The 24,967-nt window shown below is 41.0% G+C and overlaps 1 protein-coding gene across 2 annotated transcripts in view; it reads left to right on the plus strand.

The window, feature by feature from the left end:
• Positions 1 to 24,967, plus strand: part of MTHFD1L (methylenetetrahydrofolate dehydrogenase (NADP+ dependent) 1 like) — a 1,218,839-nt gene that overhangs the window by 563,352 nt on the left and 630,520 nt on the right. For both annotated transcript variants that reach the window (XM_078649387.1, XM_078649386.1), the window contains exons 13-15: positions 10,201 to 10,247; positions 14,345 to 14,452; positions 18,545 to 18,619. In XM_078649387.1, the coding sequence (XP_078505513.1) occupies positions 10,201 to 10,247; positions 14,345 to 14,452; positions 18,545 to 18,619 (230 nt within the window). The remainder of the gene's footprint in view (positions 1 to 10,200; positions 10,248 to 14,344; positions 14,453 to 18,544; positions 18,620 to 24,967) is intronic.

Here is a 24,967-nt window from a genome sequence, read left to right on the forward strand (position 1 = left end):
CACATTCACCATCGGGATTTCTCTCTCACCATTCGAACCTACTCATTCGCACTAAGACTCATACATAAAAGAGATTCAGTCATGTGGGAAATCCAGAAACGGTCTAACTAGGACAGACTTTATAATTAGGGATACAAGTAACACCCATCAGATTCCTTTGGTGTATCTGTCTCTAGAGGGGCTCTCCACATATATGATAATGGTCAACGTGCGTTTCGGTGGAACTTAATTTGGGCCACCTTCCTCAGGACCAAGAAGAAATAAAAAGGAATCTCAAATGGAGTGGCCGGGGGTTATCTGAGAAGTAATAACACAGGTAAATAAATTAGACACAGAGCGGGGATGTTAGGATAATTAATTGAACTATTTAGCAGAAATATCCCCGTATTCAGAATCGGGTACGCACATACTGACATCCAATGTGCACAAAGTACCTATCACCAATAGGCACAATGCCTCATGCCACGCCACCCTGTGCTCATAATGAAAAAAACATGACCAAAGGTCACAAGTTGTGAGAAAAACTAGAAAAAGGGAAGACAGGAGACAGCCTTCACCATGTGACTAGTCCGCAGTGTATTCTGTTGGCTAGAAAAAAAGTAAGTAGGAAGAGTTGCAAACTGAATATTAGAAACCACACATGGCTAGTTGACTTATTCTCACAATTCTCGAAGAAGAAGAATCATTTTCAAATGGGCCAAGAGTCCTTGCAAATGGTGAAACAGGGCCTACTGAGGCCACGTGTTAGTACTCCCGTAAGAAAGGATGTAGGTTCAGTCTAAGGACGGAGAAATGCCAAGAGTATGATAAACACCTCAAAACTATAATACAATAACCTTTCTTCGAGGATGGTTAAGCAGCATCTTCCCCTATCTGGAGCCTTTAAATGGGCTGCAACAGGAACGCATACTGTAGCAGGTATAATGTTTAGATGCCTTTCATGTGTTAAATAAGCATCTGTTGTGCTTAAAGAAAAGAAGAAAATAGTTTTTACATGTCTGAGCAGACCTATCAATACACCCACAAACATTTTTGGTAATCTAAAGTTGTTTTTGATATGGGGCTCGCTTTTCCGTCCTGTATATAACTGAACGTGCGGATAAGCTCTTGCTTTCTTAGGATCTCTTTTATGATATGCTGTGGAGAGGTTGTCCACAAACTACCCCAATCAGCTCTAACAAGTTCTGGCTATCCCTTGAGCCCAAACAATTTTTTAATAAAAACATAGAACGTTCATTGATGAATACTTGTAACGTCACATCACTGGCTGGTCCGATGCTGACATGCTCCCTACAAAAGTATTACTGAAATAACCAACAATCGCTCGAGATGTGTCTGACTGTCATATCCATTGCTCTTGGTTACTCAAAATTAGCAACCAAGTATAAAACTATGCTGTGTGGGATGCCTGCACAAAAAGCACAAGCTTGCTGGTCCAATACTAGAAAATACTTGGTCCCATCAACTGCAGGATATACCTATAAGGGTCACGTCTAAAGGAAAGTGAATGTCCAAACTCCCATGGCCAATTTCCAGTTCTTACCTAGCTTTTAAACAATCAGAAACATGTCTTCAGCCTGGCCCACGCTGCTGATCTCGTCAATCATGATAGCATCGGACTGTGGTCCTTTTTTATGGTGCCGGCGTAAGGCACACAGAGTCTTCTTGTGATATGTGGGTGACCGCACATACCACGTGGTAGGCTTCATGAGTGTATTGCCATTCTAGTACTCCTCTATCGCCGCCATGTTACCCTGTTCAGCGGCAGAACAGCGCTAAATGAGTTCTAGTCTATAATAGGGCTATAATATAAAGTTACACAAATAGGGAGGCAAGAATAATCTACCATTATTGAAACAAAAGTCAAAATCTAACTAATTAATGCCAAACTTGCAAACTCGTGTAATAAAAGCATACCACTATGTGTACTCGTCAGTGATCGGTGTTAAGTTTGTTATACGCTGTACGCCACCTGGGGCATATACATGGCATAAAATGTATCCAAACATTGTCAATTATCCAAATAGGCTATGCCACTCCCGCCATGCGTGAGCACACATACCCAAGACGGTATGACGCTGTACAGATCCTAACAGAGTATCAGGTCAACTTACCTGCAAAAAGGAAATATATGGGCACGGCCGAGCCCATATTGCCACTGATATTACTGAAAATACCCTTTGTTTTACAACCAAATCTTCCTAGATAAGCTGGAAGCTTTGTTAGTTACTTCACTTACTGAAGCTGCATTATCAATAGTAGCAGGCCAAGGGCACAGAAATGGAAACAACTTAGACTTGTGCAAAGATGCCTAGCAATCTACAAGGCATTGCAAGAAATGTCATATAAACAGAAACCAAGGTTGCTGAACCAAACTACTGTTTTCCCCTGATTAGAGAGAACAACCCACCAATCAATGGTGAATGTCCACTAAGGTCTCTTGTACCTGGAAGCATATGGCTAATCTCTCCAGAGAGCAAAGATATTTAGGTTGCTATCCAGACAATTTCCTCATTAAGCCATCTCCAGACTGTGTTGAGGAAAAAAATCCAATAGGTTTCCTTTCCTTCCTAGTCTTTTCTAGATCATTCCCAGGTTCTAGAATGAGCCATTTCAGATCATTCTCTCTGTGGATGCAGTCCATACAATGTCTTACCATAGGTGTCTGCATTTTGTGAGTCCTTGTAAATGACTTTTGTTCTTAGAATCTTATGCGAAATTCCCTTCCTGTCTCTCCTATATATCCAAAGCCACAAGGGCATAGGATAAGATTGAGTATATTGCTACTTGCAAACAAGAAAGGATGAGAGGCACAAAAAGCATGCAATACGATTGAAGATATACAAGTAGATAAACAAGAGTCGTTGATTGCAGTCTTGGATTCTTTATTTCAAGTGTGCCCAATTTGCATCAGTTTAGACAGCCAACACGTTTCGCCCACACAGGGGCTTCTTCAGGGCCATGAGAGGCACTGTGAGCATTGTGCCAAGGTAAAAGGCATCAGTGATGCGTCCATTGTAGGATGAGAGGTTAAAAAAGATGCCTACTAAGGCTCGAATAGCCGCCCGTATGTCTTTGGTTGGACAATTTCAGGATGAAAGCGTAGAAAACGGGCAGGTAATGTCAAATCAGAACGATAAATTGTATAATAGCGCAGTGTGACGTGGCGTGGCGTGGTGTATCCGTGTCCGGCTGGTGACCCAGTCTCAATAGGAAAGTGATTCACTGCCCTTTTACCTTGGCACAACGCTCACAGTGCCTCTCATTGCCTTGAAGAAGCTCCAGTGTGGACGGAACGCTTTGACTGTCTGAACTGATGCAAATTGGGCACACTTGAAATAAAGAATCCAAGACTGCAATCAATGACTCTTGTTTATCTACTTTTATATCTTAAATCGTATTGCATGCTTATATTGCCTCTCATCCTTCCTTGTTTGCATATTCCTATATATGGTTAATTGGCAGCTGACCATTTGAGGTGAGCAATATCTACACTTACGTGACTAAGCCTAGATAGTGCAGTTCTCTATAACCCAGCTGCCTTTTGTCTATGTTGCATCTATTGTATTGCTACTTCTGCAATTTGTGTGGTTTCTCAGTTTTCCTGATTTGTTGCCATAATTACATGATTGAATAGTCTTAGCCGCCTCGCCGGCATGGCACTGGTCACATCAGTGATTCCCTAAGACAGGAGGTAACCCATCTATTGTCTTTTGGCTAGTAACCTCCCTGGGTTTGAATCTGCTATGTACTAATTTGTCCCTAAGGCTAGGGTTCCTTCTGAATGCCACAATCGGTTTCTGAATCAAACTGTCCTCTTCAGTCACATTAAGAATCCTCCAGTTTTTATCCAGGATCTGTTGGATCTTATGATTCAAACTGGAATGATTAAATACACATACCAATGAGTCAAGAGGTTGTTTTTCTTTGCAACGATAAGAGCATCCCGGTTATGGTACCTCACATGTTTCAGAGATTGTCTCACCAGATGTTTCGGATAGCCTCGAATGAGAATCCTATTCTGAAGTTGTTCTGCATGTACCATGAATTCTCTGATGTTCGTACAATTATTCCTGATCCTGAGGAATTCCCTGAAAGGAATTCAGTCTTTTTGACAGGGAGGGTGGAAGCTACTGTGATCTAAAATGGTATTCTTAGCTGTAGGTTTTCTATACAGACTTACCTCAATGCTCCCTTCCCTTCCCTTAACCCATATATCTAGGAACTCTACTTTCTCAGCTGAATATTTAGCTGTGAACTTGAGGTTCCTGTCACTCAGGTTGAGCCATTCTATGAAATTCAGGAGATCTGACTTTTCCTGACCAAATGAAAAAGATAATGTCTATACATCTGTATTCTCATAAAATGGGGCTATCTCGTTGAAAATATGTTTGTGTTCAAATTACCCCATAAAGATGTTTGCTACACTTGGGGCACAAGAAGCCCCCATACTGGTGCCCTTGATTTATTGGTATAAATTGTCCTTAAATTCAAAATAGTTATGGTGCAGGACCATATCTAGGCATTCCAGAATAAAACTTTCCGGACTGTCCCCAGGATCTATGACTAGAAGAGCTGCCACAGACTCCATGGCCATGTACTGGGGGATGTTGGTATGTAACTCTGTCTAGAGTAACTAAGAACTGTTACTCAAAAGGTTTGTGCTCTATGGTCAGCTAAGGAATACAAACAGGCACTCCAAAAACAAAACAAAGCCATAAACTAGCAATGAAAATGTTGTGCTAGCAAAGTAAATACATGAAAGAACAGACATTGACCCAACCCTTCCCCCCCCCCCCCCCCCCCCCACCCACCACCTCCGTCTCGTAAGCTAGAAATTCTGTTGCACCTGCATTCTGAAAGGATTACTTGATGCTCCATCACCAAACCGTAATAGAAATACCTATCGGACAAGGTAGCTGCACGACATACAATGGTCTTGCTTAACAGCTCATCCAAACTATGGTACACAATGGGAAAAAATAAAAGCTGATGGCTATAGTGGGCTGACCCTAATCACGTACTCTCTTTGTACTTCTTTCTGTCCTGTGTTGAAGTATTGATGAGATGGGGTCTTTGAAACCGCTAAAGCAGTCTCTAGGCAGACCTAAAGGTGATTAAAACAGATTAAAGAAATTGGTATTTCTAGGTGTGACAATCGCTTCTCAGAAGAATGGCCCTTTGCGCAAAATCTGGAAGCCCACCTGGTAGGAGTGTTTGTACTTGTAAAATCGGGTTTGAAAGGTAAGCCTGATGGGTCGGTCGGCTAGGACACTGTGCTCGGTGCAATCGTACAAGACAAACTGCAGTTCCAAAAAAGTGTATGAATTACTTCTGTTAGCCTGAACTTGTACTATGGGGGACAGATTATTGAGAGACAGATTGATAAAGATAATATGGTGCGAGTTTACTTGCAACCTGATATTTAGTGTTTGTAACTTTTTACAGTTTTCACGCGAGGTGGTATGTACATGAATACAGGTCATGTTTAGTGAAACCGGAAGGCATGTGCTTGCAAATGAGCACTGGCTGTGTAACGGACTTCTTGATCTGATGTGACAGTAAAACTTAAATTAAAACGTAATAAAATAATCTTTAAAATCGGACTATTTAGAATGTATAAATGGACTCTACCCTCAGAGGGTACGTCGCATTTTAACAGTACTTTTACAGATGACTGTGAAATTGACAAATTTCCCCTTCTTCGCCTTGCTTTTCCATTTCATTTTGAACAGGTGTTTTCATCCAATTGGTTCAGTTTCTAGAAAGTTCGGATGTATTTATAGAAAACCTAGGACTTGAAAAATCAGCGTCCAGCTGAAATAGTTATCTAGCCATTCACACGTTGAGGATCATGTTGTGTTATTCAAGTCGGTATAGGGTCTGTGCTGACTAACCACTCTTTCCCGTACAAACTGATCTCGTTTCCAATGCACGTCTTTACCATGGACGTTTAGAATGCAATCCACAACATATTTTACAACACGTTATGCAGTGTAACAACTGAGATCTATATACATATGTATATTTTGCATACACAAAGTTAGTACAGCGCGCACTCTGGCCAAAACAGTGATACTACAGTAAAAATGGGATTTATTTCTTCATAAACCCTGTCATGTTGTGACCGGTATATGTTCTTGATCACATGTATCATTGTTTTTGCCTGAGTGTGCGTTGTACTAACTTTGTGTATTCAATTTTATTCACCGGCTTGTTCCGCCGGTTAGCGCGCAACCCCCCACGCGCCGGAGGTTCTCGGAAGGAGCTTTTGTTTGTATAGTTATGTATGTATATATGTGTATATGTATATATATATGTATATATATGTGTGTGTGTGTGTATATATATATATATATATATATATATATATATATATATATATATATATATATATATATATATATATATATATATATATGTATATATATATATTTATTACCACAACCTCCTTTGACAGAGAATCAGCCGCACACCACAATGAGGATGATGTCCATTTTATTTCAAATACAGTCGGCATTCCTAACATGTTTCGTTCGCCTTGAACTTTTTCAAAGGTGCGCCGCTGACATCCTATTCAGGACAGTGAAACCAACAAGTTTATCCACTAATACTAATTTAAAGGCTTCGCCCCCTGGTGGGCGCTCGTAGTGAATGCAAGGTATTGTGGTCCTTGTAGTTTCAAAGTTCCGATAATTTTTACCCTCCAGTGGGTGATGACAGTAATTATTTCATTTTGCTGCATTTAAAATTCATTGCAGCTCTGAAACAGCCCATTTTCAAGGCTGTCAGTGATCCATGCCGAAGATAGTCTTTGGCGGCGCCTGTTTGCCCTTTTCGTTTTCACGTTCCCACAAGCGGTTCTCTTTATTTATATATTATACACACAAAACTCTTGGCCCCTGGACTTTCGTATTACACAGAGAGCAATTTTAATTACAGTAGAACGAGAGTGGATATATTCAGTTACATACGGAAGCTCAAACTCAAGAAATTCTTTACGATTAAAGAAGGTAACAATCAACAGAAAAACACTTAAGGGAAAGTGACTAGTGACAACAGTACTGATAATAACCTCCAAGTGTCGGATGCAGAGATGCTACTCTCACTCTGAGTTAAGCAGAGAGACAACCGATGGGCCAGATAGCAACACGACTCAAGGCTCAACACAGGAAAGACTGGACACATTAAACATAATCCAGCCATGTGCAGGAATGAGTCCGTTTAAGAGCAAATCCACCTTTTACCCAATGATGCAAAAGGACACGATTGACATTTTCCATGAAAGTCACGGAAGGCTTAAAGCAACTATATTACAAAGTCAGTCATGGAAACAAGAGAAGAAAATTTCGTGACCAAGAATATGCCAATCTGATTACAAAATTAAGACAGGCAAGAAATAATAACCAATAAGTCCGACAAAGGTAGAAATTTGGTAAGCTGGCCCTGCAAAGATTACATCCAAGAAGCATTGCATCAACTCGACAATACAACATGATATATATATATATATATATATATATATATATATATATATATATATATATATATATATATATATATATATATATATATATACACATTACACATATACAGATATACAGATTCTTCTCCGAATTGAATAGATCAGGGGACACAACAGGGATTCAAAAGCAATTTATTGAAAGATTTCGGCATGACACGTTTCAGTGTTGAGTCTTCCTCTGATGCCGCAGTTCAACCCAGATACCCGATTGTTCAGTTTATATGCTGCTCCCTCCACAGTGGTGAGGCGAACACCTGGCTCACGTTGCCAAGCAGAGTACTCTGGTAGCGTTGCAATTGAACTACCGGTCCCATCATGCAGTGTGTTACTCGGGTATAAAAATCTGGGGAGGAACCTTCAAACCCCCTTAGTAAATGGAGGAGCCACCCAACCCCTTTTTTTGTTTGATTGAAAGGGAACTACCTAATCTTTTTTTTATTAAATAAGATACAAAAACGATTTATCCTTTTATCGCTACCTGTGCCTGAACCCTAAAAACTCTCAACTCCCTTTTCCCACCACTGAACCCTAAAAACCACTTGCCACCTTTACCTGCCCTGAACTCTAAAAGTCCCTTACCTTTTCCCAACCTTAAGTCCTAAAAACCCTTACCTCACTTTCTCTACCTTCGATGAGCATAAAAAAACTGTTTATTTCTACTCACCCCTGAACCCTAAAACAAATTCCGTAACCCTCTAATACCCTTTTTTTTTTTTTTTTTTAAAAAGACATACAAAATGCCACTAAAGGAAACGGGCATTTGCAATGCAATAGGTCTCGCATTTACACGAGTTTAAGCTATTGGCATTGTAAATGACAATGTGTTATATTTATGTTTAAAAAAACAAGAACATAAATAAAAGCCATTGTCATTTACAATGCCAATAGCTCAAACTCACGAAAATGCAGGACCTGTTGCATTGCAAATGCTTGTTTAGATTTGTTTCCCTCGCCTTCATTGCTTGATTTTGCTTTCAAGAAAGTGTCACTCATAATTACACTGAATTTATGAAAATGGCACACATAGCAATCTGAAACCTTGGCAGCTATGGGTACTGAAATGGGATCGCCTCTTTTGAAAAAGCACAAGCAAAATATGGAAGTCAATTATGTGGCATAATCATGTGCCACAGGGACGAGCTCTCCAGATATGAACCAACTATAAAACAAGAATCCATGTATGGATTACATTTTTTGTCCCTGTTGTGGTAGGTTCCTTCTTCCAAGTTAGAACACGTCACCAGCTTCACTGCCTACGTTTTAAAACAACTTACACAAAGTTTGAAAACACTAGTCTCTGCAGCTCCTCACACCCCCCGGACAGAACTTGTCAGCCGGGCATAAAACCAGACTAGAACACTTATGTGTAGTCAGTACTTGTGAACCTGCAAAGCTTTGACAATAAACGCAAAACTGAAAGTCATGCCACAGAAGCACCATTGAATTGAAATGACAAAGAGAGACAGAGAGGAGGGCTCTTGGGGGCAGAAAGCAACAGAGGGAGGGTAGAAAATGCGAACAAGCATGAGGGAACGTGGTGTGGCTCCGTACCCACCTCTCCTCACACCCACTGCACAGACCTTGTCAGCCGGGCACAAAACTAGAGACTAGAACACTTATGTGTAGTCAGCACTTGTGAACATGCAAAGTTTTGACAAACGCAAAACTGAAAGTCATGCCATACCAGGCGAGACCTAAAAAAAAAGCGTTCAGGCTGCAGCAGTAGGGACATCAGAGAGGGAGAGAGAGGCGGAGGAGTGCACCCGCGAGTGGTGCACGCGCGCACTAGCAGTCTGCTCATTTTCAAGCACTGCACTCGTGCTTGTGGCGCGCCTCAGCTCGCTCTCATAAGGTGGATGCCACCACAAGCACGAGTGTGTACTTGAAAATGACCAGAGTGACAGCTAAAGGTCCTCCTATGCAGGGCATGCGCACTGCGTAGGCGAGACCTAAAAATTACCTACGTTGGAAAGTACTGCAATACAAACAGGCCAAAAATGGCCTGCATGGTACTTGCCTGTATTGTACTGGCCAGCGTTCTAACGTCCTGCATGGTTAAAACTGCATAGCAAACATTGCATGCCCAATTAATAGTATGGTTCATGAGTTTGTATTCCCCTTTTGTTGGCTTTTTGTTTTCTTTGGTAGTTAATTCCTTGTGTTGATTGCCTTTTTGACACTTGACCACTGAAACTGTTGATTGTAATAGCAAACTTTTACTAGTGCTCGTTTCCAAATATTTGGACCATGGATTTAAAAGTGTTTACTTCGTGGCAGAGATTTTATTCTCATTGTGGATCTTTTGGCCTTATTTCTTTGTTTTTCTTTCTTTTATTTTAGTCCATCGCATTCAAAAGCAGAGTGCATTATTCTCTTCAGTTTTCAGGCATACACAGCAGTAACATGAACATTGTTTTTAATGGTCCTATGCAGGATTGTCTCTAAAATACTGGATCATAACCTTCTTGATGATGGAGAAGCAGTATGCTACATCTGTTGTTCCTTTTCAATTGTATGCATAATTAAACACAGCACAAGTTGTGTGGTGAGAGTCTGATCTGGCTTGCTATGCCTTCGTATATTGTTTCAAGAAAAGATGAAATTGTCTTTTACTTATTTTCCATCAACTTTTTCAGGTGACGCAAAGCTGACCCTAATCTGATTTAATTCCACAGGTGGAGCAGCAGGAGGTGGATATGCTCAGGTTATTCCTATGGAAGAGGTAACAATCCATGCCATATTAAGTTTGCCATCCTTTGGAGTAAAACTTTAAAGGTCTTCTGTTGACAGTAAAATAAGAGCAAACTTTTGAGATTCAAGTGCTTTTATAAACAAATGTTTGTAGCTAAAATCGTACTACAATGCTGAAGGAATAATTGAGTGCTCTCTTGCAAATAAAATGCCTCCCTAACCAATCCATAGAATATACTTACATTAAATGTTAGATGATAGGTGTAACCTTTCAGCCGCCTCTCCCCCCCCCCCCCCCCCACTTCAGAGTGTATACCGAAAAGAGTAATAGCCTGGAGGGCTATTTGTGTCCTACTAACCTAGTCCTATATCTTTGAAAATATTATACAAGTAATATGTGTGAAAGTCAAGTCGACTTTAACCATTTGGATGGCTTTTTGTCTAATAATGCATACAAAGACTTCTTTTAGTTTAATAATTAACCACATTACTGATAAATCCAACAAGTAAACTGGAACAGCTCTTGCTGTTAAAAATAAAAGGTATAAATTGAGGCTGGGGTGTTTTCGCCCCCTGGGATTCCAGTCTCTATCCGGTGTCCGGCTTCAGTGTTTTTTTCTCTCTCCATATGCACTAAAATGATGTGGTGATGGTCAAAAATTGAGAAGGTTTGTTGATTTATTGGGAGATGATGGACTGCTTCATCTTGTGATAGTTATGTTTTAGTTCATATTAATTCAATGTCATATGTCACACTTGCACTCACAGTTGTTCAAAGTTTAATCCATTGATGCGTGCTCTAGGGTGTACTCTCCGTTTCAGAGTACTAAATATAATCCAGACAGCGTGCCCCTTAATTGGGTGACGTCCCCTAGTCACAGCTTAGTCCCTCAATGGGGTTGTAAGTTCTTTAAAATAAAGTTCAAACACAATTTGCTCTGTATTCCAGAATTCTTTTTATTTCATTCTGTATATCCCATTGATTTTGGTTATGTTCATTCGATTCAAATGATAATTATACGCTCCAGCCTTTATACCCAGGGCATTATCCAATGCATTTCGGCTATTCAATAGCCTTCATCAGGGAACTGGGTTCTACAAATAAAACAATGTATCATACATGAGGATCCATAGGAAAATACATATAGGATTTACGCGGCGGATCGTGAAGTGGAATCGTGTGTAATGTCATCTATAGTGCCTATTTCGGTCTAATTCATCAATGAAACGAGTGCTCAGTGATTTCCCGGTGAAAAAAACGTGGAAACAACGAAGTGTAGAAACAAACATGTGTTCATTATCTATTCAGTAGGACATATCTTTAAAAGTCCGTGATTATACGCGCTGTAATGTGGATGCCAAACTCAAACTATATTAACCAGGTTAACAGATGATGGAAATAGCTATCAGGTAAAATCAAACCCATGTTTCCAAAAGCCAACGCGTTCTCATTACCCCACTAAACATGCGATACCGTCTCCATGCAAATGATTTAAAACAGCCTGCTTCGCAGATTAACGCGCACCATTGAATCGTCATGTAACTTACTTGAAAAAGAGCTAAAGCGACCTCCAATATTCATTCCTTAGAACGTGCCACAAACTCGTCGTGCTCCGTATACAGGGAAAAAGTTAATGAGCCTTCAGTGACTCTTCGTTTCTGTAAATAACATAAGGGTAGGACTACAAAACAACGTGTAACGGCGGCCATCTTGAAACGTGCAATTGACTAGAAGCGAGTGTGTGAGACGGAGTGATGTGGAAATAAAAACCGGACTCGTGATCCCAATGTCGCCGATTGATATTCATAATCCGTATCGATTTTTGGATGATTAATTCTTCATAAGCCGCTGCGAATCATAATAAGTACATGTGATTCGGTAAATCCTTACTTAAATTTAAAGGGAAAATTACAACTGAAAGGGAGAAAAAAATTAGAGTTAGCATACAATGCAGTAAATTCTCATTACAGTCAATAGTTTCTACAAGTAACAGCTGTATTCAGTCCGATCGTTCATTCCAATGGGCTTCAAGGTTTCAAGTTTATGTATCCAATAGTTCTCACGTTGCAGTAAGTTTCTGTTATCCATGCCTTCTCGTTTGATAACAATTTCCAGTATAGTTACAACTCCGTGAAGGGTTATCAGTGTTCAGAAGAGATGGCGCACAACATGTAGTGGTAGAGTAATTGTGAAAAGGGTACGGTTGTTTGGTGCAGCTTGTTCAGAGAAAACCCTATAACTCTGAAACCCAAGGGTGAGAAAACTACCCTTATGTAAAGTAAATGTCAAATCAAGCGCACACAACAATTTCAACGATATGAGTAATCAAATTAAATGTTCTTAATGGATAAGATCACACAATAGTGTCCAATTTTCATTCTTGTTTTTTTTTATTGGGAAAACGTATCCGGTGAATACCTTTCGTGTTTACATAATGGCCTAAACGCCGCTTCAATACTGACAACAGGTATTACCCGCCTCTTGTCGACCTACACCCTTGGTCCCCTCATCTTATCCCGGTGCAGACTTTTTGCACTTCAAGAACTGACAACCCGAACAGGAGCGGTCTGGAATTATCACCGTTCCCCCGAGAACATAACCTTATACAATAGTGCAGCCCCGAAGAGTCATTGGGTTAACACCCTTACTGACGAAACACGTGTCGGCTGGTTTCTGTTTCTATGGATCTCCTCTGAATAGGAGTAACATATATACACCAATAAAAAAACAAGAATGAAAATTGGACACTATTGTGTGATCTTATCCATTAAGAACATTTAATTTGATTACTCATATCGTTGAAATTGTTGTGTGCGCTTGATTTGACATTTAATTTCCAGTATAGTATCTCAACTGGCTTACATTGTGTGAGGCCTCACTAAAATGAGTAGCTACTGTTGATTTCGTCATTCTGTTACGAATGTTCGATTTATGTTCTTTCAGTCTTGTCTTCATTTTTCTTTCTGTTTTCCCCACGTAACCTTGCCCGCAGGGACATTTCAATAAATAGATTACATTTATCGTGTTGCAAGTGGCCGACACTCGTAACTTGATTTTGTATACTTTACTGGGGTGCGTGATGAAGTTTCCTCTAATGATGCTGTTACAGTGACTGCAATTGTAACAGGGCAATGTCCCTTGAAACGTTTCTATGGGTGTGTGATCTTTAGGTTTTAGTAAGCTTCCCAGATTTTTCGCTCTTTGATAAGCGAAAAGAGGCATTTCATTGAAGATGTTATTGAATTCTGTAAATTGTAAGTGCATTGTTTTTACTGTACGGGTGTGAGGATGAGTGTCCGAAATGGATGAGGTCTCAAAGACAGAGATGGGTGCGTTAATGGCTAGCTCCGAAATTTAGATAATAGGCCAAATTATATGTTGACAATATGTGCCTGTAAAGCGGGGTGAAGAAATGTGTGACGGCGTGTTGCAAGGAAAATTGAAGTGGTAATATGTTAAACATTTTCAGGGAGTCTGAGAGGTGGGATATAGTCAAAGCGGGTTAGTGTGGGAGAGTGGGTTTTGGGTTTGACATAAACTGAAAATAGTATGGTGGGTTAAGCTCCTCTGGGCAGTTCCGTGCGTGCAGGTTAACAGCTAAGGTTCCTTCTGAGCCAGTGGGTGGGGCTGAGACTGAGCTGGGTGAGTTTTGTTACGGATGAGTATCCACTTTAATTACGGGTGACAATGTAAAGATTGAGTGGGAACCAAAGTGCTCTGCACTAAAGATGGCATAAATGCAGAAAGAGATTATGTCCCATAAACAGAAATAAAATGTCTCAGTAGGTGCGATTACGGGGTCAGGTCATTATTTTAGACATGCTGAAGTCACTTGAATTGGACAGATTGGTGGTGTTCCAAGGATAGGGTGGCAAAGGCCAAACTAGGCTGTGATTGTTTAAGGCAAGTGAAACCAAGAGTCACTCCCAATTCAGTATATGTTGAATAGGGTGAGGGAAAGGTGGAGTGAGCGAAGAATATTGCTGGCCATGAGGCACACGATGGAAGCAATCTGTTATTGCTGCCATAAATAATTATGAATTAGAAACAGATAGTGACCAATTCAACTTGCTGAAGTTACCAGCCTAGCAGGAAGTAATTAAGTCTGACTTTTTCTCATTCCATAGTTTAATCTTCACTTGACCGGGGACATTCATGCCATCACTGCTGCAAACAATCTTCTGGCCGCTGCCATTGATGCTCGAATTTTGCACGAAAATACTCAATCAGATAAGGTAAGAATCACCATTTCACTGCATCTTTTGACATGGATGTATGCTTTCGCTGGCTGTTTGGTGTGGTGCTTGAGTTTTAGTCTGCCCCCTGTCTCCCATTCCCAGTCTGTGGGCTGGGTTGGACTGGGTCAGCAAATAAGCCCTGGCTCCAAAATAAACATGGGCTCCATTAGTAAATCCAGTGGCAAAAAAATAGGGTGCCACATTTGTAAACCGAGGCACTTTTGAACTTGGAAAAAATTCAGAGAAGGTGTTTTGGAATTTATGGGGAAATTTCATGCGTTTCTTCTTACTGCAGTCAGTGTTTGTGGTAATAAGTACGCATAGTAAAAACTATTTAAAAAGCTTCTCAACAGACCATAGAACCAGCTCACACACTGACCGATCAGATCAGCTCTTCTGGCTGGCGTTGCCATATTGACCCATACTCCAGTCGTGGCTCGTCTGTGGGCGTAGTGCCACTCTGTTCAGGAGAGAACATGTTTTCACAGCTCTCTCCTCGCTCCCGGGCACAGTGTACTTTCATGTGTGCTTCTCTATATTCTGAACAATGTACAAGCCACTTTACTCCCACCTCCGAATATCAGCCTGGTCAATAAATGGAAATTTGTGTTTTCAATGCTTCAAAACACTTTGTTTGACCAACGAGCCACACAGAGTAGATCTCTCCATAGTATAAGATTAAAGGATGTAAAAAACGTGTATCTGAGCAGATTGCCGCATTCCTGACCTTAACATTGTTCCTTGCACCCTCCGCGAGCATGTAGGTCTCGTATACATCAACAACCCCCAATGAAGTCCTCGGAGTAACGTGACCGGTATCTGTTATCAAGAAAATATATGAGAGAGAAGCAGAGATTTATTTGGCTTCCAACATTAATAATCTTGCAATCATTGAGGTATGAATCACTTGTGTCAACAATCCAGCCTCTCAAGGGTATAACAGGAAAAGGAGATAATTTCACTAGTCACTTTTTAGGACTGCGACCACCCAGACTGTCTCCCTCAAGGTGGAGGTTGGTTAATCACTCGAAGTCCCGTACCCTCAAGTGATTACGACCCGTTGATGGCACTATCCACTGTGCCACACGAGCGAAGAAAAAACATATACCAGGCACAATACACCGATAATATCCTTGAGACTCTGGATTGTTGACAGAAGTGAATCATTCCTCAGTGATTGCAAGGTATCTATTATCCTATTTCTTTTCATATATTGAAAATGAGTAAGAACATATCTGAAGGCAGACTTGATAGGCTGCCCCAAGTGACCATCATCTGAACTACGTAGTGAAGCCCACAATGACAAAATGGATCTTCAGCTCCTGAATTATCCAGGTCAACCTCTTTTCAACAAGACAAAAATGCCAAATACCATCAGCTTTGGTTTTGAAAGGGAATCGGTGGAGTAAGCAATGGGCCATGTATTTATTGGCATCTGTTACATAGACTCCTCTGTGTGTATTTTCCTTTTCTTTGCTAAAGTAGCTCTCAGGCAACATTATCCTGCTCCGTATGCTATAGCGTTGTCTGGTATACTGAGGCGTTCAGTTCCTGGCCAGGGCATGTTTGTGAGTTTTCCTCAGGACCATCATTTTATGTCACAAGGTAGGTGCCACTTCCTTCATTTTGTTGAACCATGTTTGCCAGACATGTTTAGGTTTGCCATCCAAAACTTTTATGTCACTTTCTGAAGACTTCTGATGAAAAAGAAAATCATCCAGCTGTATTTACACATGTAGAATTATGCGACTGGGCATAGTGTCAAAATATAAACTTGCATATGTGTCCTATAGGGTACATTAAACCCTTCTCACATTTTCTGGCTGACTTACTTATTCTAACAACTGTACAAATCATTTAGCAACCTTTGAGCCCCACACAGACATTCCAGATGAGTGCTTTCTTTATTCAATCCGATCCTGTTGGTATTTGGGTTTATGTTCCCATTTCCAAGTTGTACATCAGCAGTAGTTTCTCGGTCCTGAATTTGTTTCTGATATCCATAAAAAGTAAAATATCTTCTTAGGAGAGCGGTTTGCACAGAAACTATTTTTATACCATATTTATTTAGTATGTTAAATGTGGATTAACCTAAACGAAGCATTTTCTAAACCTTGTTTTGTTTGTTTATTATTTTTAAAACCTCCACCCACCTCAAATAAAAATTACAACTGCAGTTCCAGAAGCTGACCGCTTTCCCATCCTGCTTCGAAGAATCGCCCAATAAGTTTCAGCTCTCAGCGAAGAATTAAAAAAAACATAGAAGCTTTTCAGAATTCTGGTTCTGACTAAAACTTCAATATTATTTATTGAAAGGGGGTTGTCTATACGTAATGCTTTGTTACTTGTGCTGGTGAATACTATTCTGGTTTGGACTTCGTAAATAATGGGCAATTACACACTCCTGTAGTATGATTAAAATTGGCTACATGGTATTGATTGTACTACAAGTGCTAACCTAATTGCAATCACTCTCATCCTGAAAAATTTATTTTCCTGTTTACACCAGCGTCCCCTAATAGCACAAACACGTCTGTGTTGTCATCAGTATAGTTTTGGAGTGCCACATTTAGGAGTTAAGGTTAGTCTTAAATTAATTTCTTCCCTGTACCGGCAACCATTGCATCTCTTTTAAGGTGGGAGAAGAGATGGTCTTTCCTGGCAAGCACTGAAATTGTCCTGCCTATGGAATTTTGCAATACCTGCAGTTTAATAATATATGTCCTTTGAAGGATCTTGCATGTAAAGTTTATCTAACACAGCTTTCATCCTAGTCCAGTGATGGCTGCTCTATAGCTTTCCTCTAATAGTGGTCTAATTCTGAGTAGAAGGCTAATGTGGTAGCTGATGGATGCCAAAACTGCATTTGTATTGCTCTCAAGTGGCATTTTCTACTAAATAAATCACCCCTAGCTTTTTTGACTTTGGTCTTAACAAAGGTTTTACATTCATCATTGTTAAACCTGTAATTGTTCATTTTCAATATTGTTTTAAGAACATTATGGTTGAGACCTTATGTTCTTCCAACCTTGAATCCTCCTGAATAATGTATGTTCCTCTTAAATATCAGCAGCATCCCTTGATAGCACAAACGCATCTGTGTTGTCGTTAGCATGTTTTTGGAATGCCACATTGTTCTTACCATTACATTATGCAGAGGTTTAACATATAATTAATACCCCCAGTGAGGTTACGAACTGCATTTGTGAATGCTTCGCATGCTACTCAGTCGGTGTACTTGGATGGAAGAGTGGGAGTTTGTGGTGTGGCCTATAAGGGAGCTATATTGATGTTGGGCATGATGACCAAGCTGTGCTCTTACCATGTTTGTGTTCTTGTACCAGTGGTATGATCCTGAGTTCTTTGCAGTCTTAGTGATGAAAGTGGTTCTATCTTAAGAAGGCTGGTGAGTGTGATGAGTGGCCGAGGTAGGCCTCGTCAGTTGCCTCCAAGAAGTGGATCTCTGTTAGCCTCAAACAATTAAAACTAAAACGCGAAAAAGGGAGCCAACGACCATTGCAACACACACAAAGGCAATTTAAATTTGCTCCTTATAGACAACGCTGCTTGGAATTTATCAAATGTCCCTAGGGCTGAGAATAACAGCCACTGCCACAGTTACTTTTTTACGTTTGGATCAGACTCTGTCTTTGAAAAGCAAGGAGCACTTACCCAAGAAGTCCAAGCCTCTGCCTGGCCTGTATTGCAAGGACCCACCATCAATCCTAGACCAACCTCATTTGTAGCTTTTTTTATTAGGATGCCCGGCTGTGCAGCCATGTGGTTTCACTTGCTGGAGATCTTTGCGGAACATTCTGGTATTCTGCAAGTTTGTGCTACTCCTTTTGATTAGTCCAATAAGTGCACTTATGAACTAAAAGTATTATATGTACAGATAAATAGCTCTTGTTCTCTATATATGTTGTTGGTTGTGCTGTTTTCTGGATTGATCATTCAAAATATCAGAGGCGCTTTGATGTTTTTTAGAATCATGATATAATCCCCTATATCCAGGATGGCGACTTGTATATTTTTTTTTTAATGTAATCACTTGTTTTTGTTTGAATAAATCCTGTTTTTATATTTTAGGCTTTGTATAATCGGCTTGTCCCACTGATAAATGGTGTGAGGGAGTTTTCACCGATTCAGATTGCCCGTTTAAAAGTGAGTAATTCTTCGTCAACATATATGTTGACTCATTTTATTTTAATTGTACGTACAACACCATCCATCATAAACATCCAAACAAAGTCTATTTGGTTCATTATCTGTTATCTGCAAAATGTGTGCATCCAAACGATTAATCATCCTGTTAACTCATTTTTAGGGAAAAATCAAATGTATTTTTGACGAAGTTATGTTTGATTGTCATTTTGCAGTAGTATAAACTGTGTCTTGGGTCTTCTTTTCTCTTCTAGGTTTTTGACCCCTAAAACTGTATTCCCTAAGAAATTCATTTTTGGCACCATGTTCTTTACATGCCTGCTATATACACAAATGAATAACCGACTTTCACAGCATGTTCTATGACCAGACATAAACTATTTACAAGCTGTTCACTCTTTTTTAATAATTAGACGGATATACCATGGAATAAATATCCAGAATGTGTGCCAGAGTTTAATTGGCATGTGTTGTCTCACTGAATATTTAGACAAAAACATGTAGAGGGGGCAGAGAGGATTAAAAATGGTCCAGAACACTACGTCCCAAATAACATATTTAAAACTACTAGTGTGCTTTTCTAAAGCGAATATAGTGCGCTATATAAATGCTTTGATTGATTATCAATTTTGATAGGTAAACCTAATGGAGGTCCCAAACAGCATTTAATATTTGAGCAAGATCCTTCATCCACCAATTGGTGACATGCTTCATCATCAGGCTTATGCTTCTCGTCGGGCTGGCACTGCAATGTCAGACTGACCCTTCGAGAGGGATCTTTCCTGGAGATCTTTTGTTTTGAAATCAACCACGATGTCTACCTTTGTAGATTGGTCAAATTCATGGAAAGTAGATTGGCTGAAGATTTGGAAAAAACGGACTGCTAAAATGAACTAGGAACCCCCTAAAAATGTATGCGATTCTTGGAGATCTTCATCAAGGTTAAAAGTAATGGAGACCTCTGGGAATTATTGTTCTCTAAGATCTAATGTAGGTCAACATGTTTCTTGGCTCTTGTCGTCCTTAAACGGATATTCGTCTGGACCAATGGCTTGTGCCTAATCTATCTCTGGGCATTTCCTGCTATCAGATATTTAAGAAAATTGTGCCCTTAAAATGGACCCACACCTGGTGTACCAATCATCAAAGCAATATTGAAGTCCCCTCTATTCTTATGGGGAACTGTGTGGTGCTGAACAGGACCTAAAAATGGAATTAAAACACAAGACATACGACATATATTGCATACATATAGTTTGTTTCTAAATAATCACACTGAGCTTGCTTTCTTAGAATACTCATGCCGTGCTCCATATTCATGAGGGAAAATTTCATAGGCCTTACACCTTTTATTGCAATGAAATCGCAGTGCACTTCAAAATGTCCTAAAATGTAAGGGAAATCTAAAACAGAGGAGAACATGTTGTATTGTTATCAAGTAACAGTAAATAGCTTGTTCTTCATAGGTTCTCATGCGAGTGATAGGTAAGTCAAAGACAATCACCTTATTAGTTTTGCCCCTCCATCACTTTCAGAATAGTGTGTGTATGAAAGCATGCACCAAAACACAAATTTTAGTGAACTTTAACACACGTAAGAAAAAGTAATAATAGTTACTGGAATCTCAATTAGAGCCTACAGTGGGTCTGGTCCCATCAGTGTTCATGAAGACAGAACCCAGTAGGGACTCACTGTGTGAAAGATAACTAGTGCTTAAAAAATATTTGGTCTGGAATCTGGCGCAGCGTGAACCGAAAAGTTGGCTAGAGGCACGTACTTAACTGGAGGAGTGTCCCCACTGTTCACCTAACCATCTCTGTAGATCCGGAATGGATATATGACCAGAGACAGGTAGGTCTTTTATATTTGTCAGGTCACTGAAAGACTTAAGGGCATGTCTGGCATTGCAGTGCCTGCCCGACAAGCAGTATAAGTCTGATGATGAAGCATGCTACCAATTGGTGGGTGAGGGCTCTTGCACCTAATCATTAAAAGATGTTTGACACCTCCATTAGGTTTACTTATCAAAATCGATAGAGTGGATCACTTCGGACTGCACATCAGTATTTTTTATACATATATATATATATATATATAAATATAATCAACATTATTACATTTATACATAAGTACTTGCATCATCACAATCAGTAAAAGTTGTGCATTTGGAATCATAACAAAGCATAATGTAATTTCGGCAAATCAATCATTTCACATCTCCAGGATATGACCACCACTTCCCCCACACCTTGTCATGTTTGTGCGGACACCACATCCCTCTTGGCCACCGGACATGCTACACCAATAAAGGCTCGTTCAGCATGCAGACCTCCAAGTTCCTCCACAAGTTCCAGTATTACAGTGCGGGGGGTCAACTCGAATCGATGGAGCACAAAGTAGTAGGAGGGGTCATTCCAACCCCAAGTAAACCAATCATTAGTAGGTAGCAGTTGTGCCGCCAGGTAGTACATATAAATGTCCGACACCCCAAGACCCCTGTCAAAGGGTGATTTGCACCCCGAGTGGAATGCTTCTCTGGAACGCTTACCAGCCCATATAAAGGCTGTAAGTTTAGAGGTCAGGGACTTGAATCACCTTAGGGGAATAGTATATGAGAAGTTCATCCTGATCAAGAGCTAGGGGTAAGTGTAGGAAATTAAGGGTCCCGCCAAGTCCAGAAGATGGGACATGTAGCTCCCTAAATATTTGAATGAGTTCTGCCGGAGGGTGATATCGGGCACCAGCATTGACTCCGGCATACCACCCTCACTTCCACCAATTTGAACTTACTAGTATTGACCTAGAGGCCAGAATCTTCACCATAGAGATGAAGAATCTCCAGGTAACATGGTCCAGAGACCTGGAGTCACTGAGGAACAGGAGAATGTCATCAGCGTATAACGCTATCCAGTCTTCAATTTCACTTCCAGCTCCTTATCTGTGCACCACATCGTATAAGGCACACCAGGGGTTCTATAGCTAGGGAAAATAATGGGGAGAAAGGGCAACCCTTGTGCATGCCCCGGTGGATTGGGAAGGGGTGGACAAAATACAATTCATCTGGACATGAGCTGTGGGACTTTTATAAAGGAGATGCACCGTACTGCGGAAAGTTGCCCCCAAGCCAGCTCTCATGAGGACCGCATCATTAAAGTCCCAGGAGACGAGGTCAAAGGCCTTAGAGAAGTCTATAAAGAGGATGGTCAAGGTACCGTCCAGAGCTTGTGCCTGAGAGAGAGCCATATGCACTCTGCGAGTACAATGACGTGTGCTTCTGCCCGCCGTAAACCCACATGAGTCCAGGTGGACGAGATGGGAGAGAGTGCTAGCCAGTCAGGTCGCCAAAATTTTGGCATAGATCTTAATATCTGTACTAATACGCAGTATCAGGTGGTAAGAGCAGCACTGGCCTGGGGAGAGGCCCTCTTTAGGAAGAACTATGATAGTGACGCAATCTATGTCTGGGGTAAACCATCCCTGTTGTACTGCCATTGTATAGAAGTTTAATAAGTGGGGAGTTAAGATGTCACATAGTATTCAATGGAATATCCACCAGGGCCCGAGGTTTTTCTGAGTGAAGACCGGTTATGGCCAAATCCATCTCTTCCTTGGTCAATGGTTGGTCTAGTTCTTGGTATAAGGAGTGTGGAACGGAGGGCATTGGAATGTCCCAAAGAATGGTGTTCTCTGTCTCGCCAAAGGGGCTGGGCATTGGGCATAGAGATTTTGGTAGAATGTCACGAAGGCCTGGGCAATTTTGGGTAGTTCTTTATGGAGCTAGCCAGATGAATACCGGATGGCAGGCACCATCCTAGTGGAGACATTGTGTCTCGCCAACCAATGTAGCAGGTTACCAGATTGATCACCAGACTCCTAAAGTCTTTGGGTGGAGGCTCTCCAGCACTGCTTTGCCTCAAGGGAGACCTGCCGTAGTTCGGTTCATGCTTGTGCCAGGAGGCGCCTAGTTTCTTCAGTGTCGGAGTGCTGAAAGCGTCATTCTAGATGGAGTATTTGGCTTTCAAGGTCCTCCACCTGTGCTTGTTGCGGAGACTCACAGCGTCTCACATAGCCATTTACGAGTCACCTCAAGGAGGGTTTGCTTGACACCCAGAGCGTTGTTGCCGATGAGACAGAGCCCTCATTTATTCGAAAGAAGGCTTGCAGCTCCTCTTCAATAAACGAAGTGCATTCAGGAGCCTTCAGGTGCCATGCACTGAACCACCAAACCTGGTGTAGAGTTTGGGGTCGGGTGCCCCATTCCATCTGAAGGGGAGCGTGATCAGATATACCCAGAGGGAGGATTCGTATAGTTTGAAGAGAGAGAAGATCCGCTGCCTGCAACCACAATTAAGTCAAACCGCGAGTCCTTGTAGTGGGTAGCGGATTGATGTATGTAAGCCTGCTGCGCTGGGTGCCAGGAGCGCCATGCGTCACATAACCCCATTGAGTCAGCCCAGGTCGACAGGTACACTGAGCGAGTGCGCCGGCTTAGATGGGGAGCAGTCGAGGTGTCCTGCTCAGGGTCAGGAACTGCATTAAAGTCCCCATCAACCAGGGTGGTCCCCAGGGACAGAGCAATGATCCGGGACTGAAGTGCCTGGGGGGTGGGCTGCAGCAGCGGAGGGAGGAGATATAAAGAGATTAAATTGTGGTGCCTGGCGGCTCTACGTCCCTCAATCCCACAGATCTCTCTTGGGCGTCTTCATGGATCTTGGTTACTGTCAGCAGGAGAGATTTGTGCCATAGTAGGGACACTCCCCAGGAACCCCTAGTGAAGTCCGAGTGAAAGACTCTATCATAACCGAATCGGCCGAGGAAGAGGCAGCGAGAGACCAGTAAATGGGTTTCCTGCAATAGGATTACTGCCGGCTTGTATCTCTTGGTATAACGCAGTACCGCAGATCTCTTGATACGGTCAAGAAGACCATTAATATTCCAAGAGAGTATCGTCCCGAACTGCCAGGCTTGGTCTTCGCTGCACTAAAAACATCTATCCTGAGACCAGTTTCGGATCTGTGACTGGGGTGAACGTCTGATTTGTTCAGCATTCCTTTCATCATCTGTTCTTTATGCTTTTGTGGCCGTAAGTGGGAAAGGTATTCCCAGACGTAGGTCCCTTGCTAACTGTGCCACTGGATTCAAGCTTGCCTAGCTGATGAAGGGTGTTAACCGGAAACCGGTCCCAGGATACTCCAAGGTGACTTTCAGTATCCTTCTAATATAAAACAGGGGGTTACTTAGTTTAATACAAGATCACCTTTCCCCCAAAACACTTTATTTAGTGGTTTGCGGGAAAGGTGATGATGTGACCATTTATTGTTGCTTTTTACTAGGATAGATTGTTTACAAACACGAAGAATACGTAGTGCAAAACGTAACGCACAAAAAGCACTTAGATAGTTGTTGCAAAAAGATATTAGTATCTGTTCAATAAAAGTCAGATTTTTAAAAAGAATTATAGCTTGTAATGTGTGGAAACGTAGAGATTCTATTTCGTTTTTTTAGAATTACCTAAAGCATGCAAAAAAAATAAACATGTTGCAATTAAAATCTTCTTGCTGCTGATCACTGTTCATCTTGAAAAACAGAGCAGAAGAAAGATAAGCCATGTTCTGTTTTTTCTTTTTGTTTGTTTTAAATGCAGCTTTACTTATGGCTTTAATTATGGACCTGTTCTTGCCTTAAACATTGGCTGCTAGCTCTGGCGGCCAGCATTGACTCGTCCAAATTAATTTCTAATAAGTTATTATAGTTGAGCGTCTATGTAATTTCTTAGGTGCATCAAGTCTCCTGTAATAAGCAACTTAGAGACTGGTTTTTACACATGGATGGCAGAATCCCATGTATGTGTACATATATATATGCCATGTTAATGAATATTAGTCGTTGCCCAATAGTGTGTTAATTAGAGCTACAGTGCTAATAAACACTCATTCATTCATTTATTGTTACAGTACAAAGGACGAATTCCATGTTATTACCATAGTGCAGTGTAACGGCCGTGAAAAAACAATGCAGATTGTGTTACGGATTGCCACTTACAATAACTTTATTGGCATTTCAGATAAAATTCTTGGGGGCCTTTTGCCTTTACTCAGACAAGTGACTTCTCTTCTGAGCATTGTAGGAAGGTGGATACCTGACTATGGTTACCCCAGATTTTTTGCCTTGTGTTTAGCTGGTTTTCGACTTAGCCTGGGGCCCTGATTAGCAGGATCCCAGGCCAACTATCTGCTCTCTCTGTAAAATGGACTCCATGTACCCTAGGTACATAACTAATTGGATATTGAGTCACCTTATTAGCCCCTGTATAGTGTACTATAGGTACCTAGGGCATAGGTGCACCCA

This window comes from Lissotriton helveticus, chromosome 6, assembly GCF_964261635.1.
Source record: "Lissotriton helveticus chromosome 6, aLisHel1.1, whole genome shotgun sequence".
Classification (NCBI taxonomy): Eukaryota; Metazoa; Chordata; class Amphibia; order Caudata; family Salamandridae; genus Lissotriton; species Lissotriton helveticus.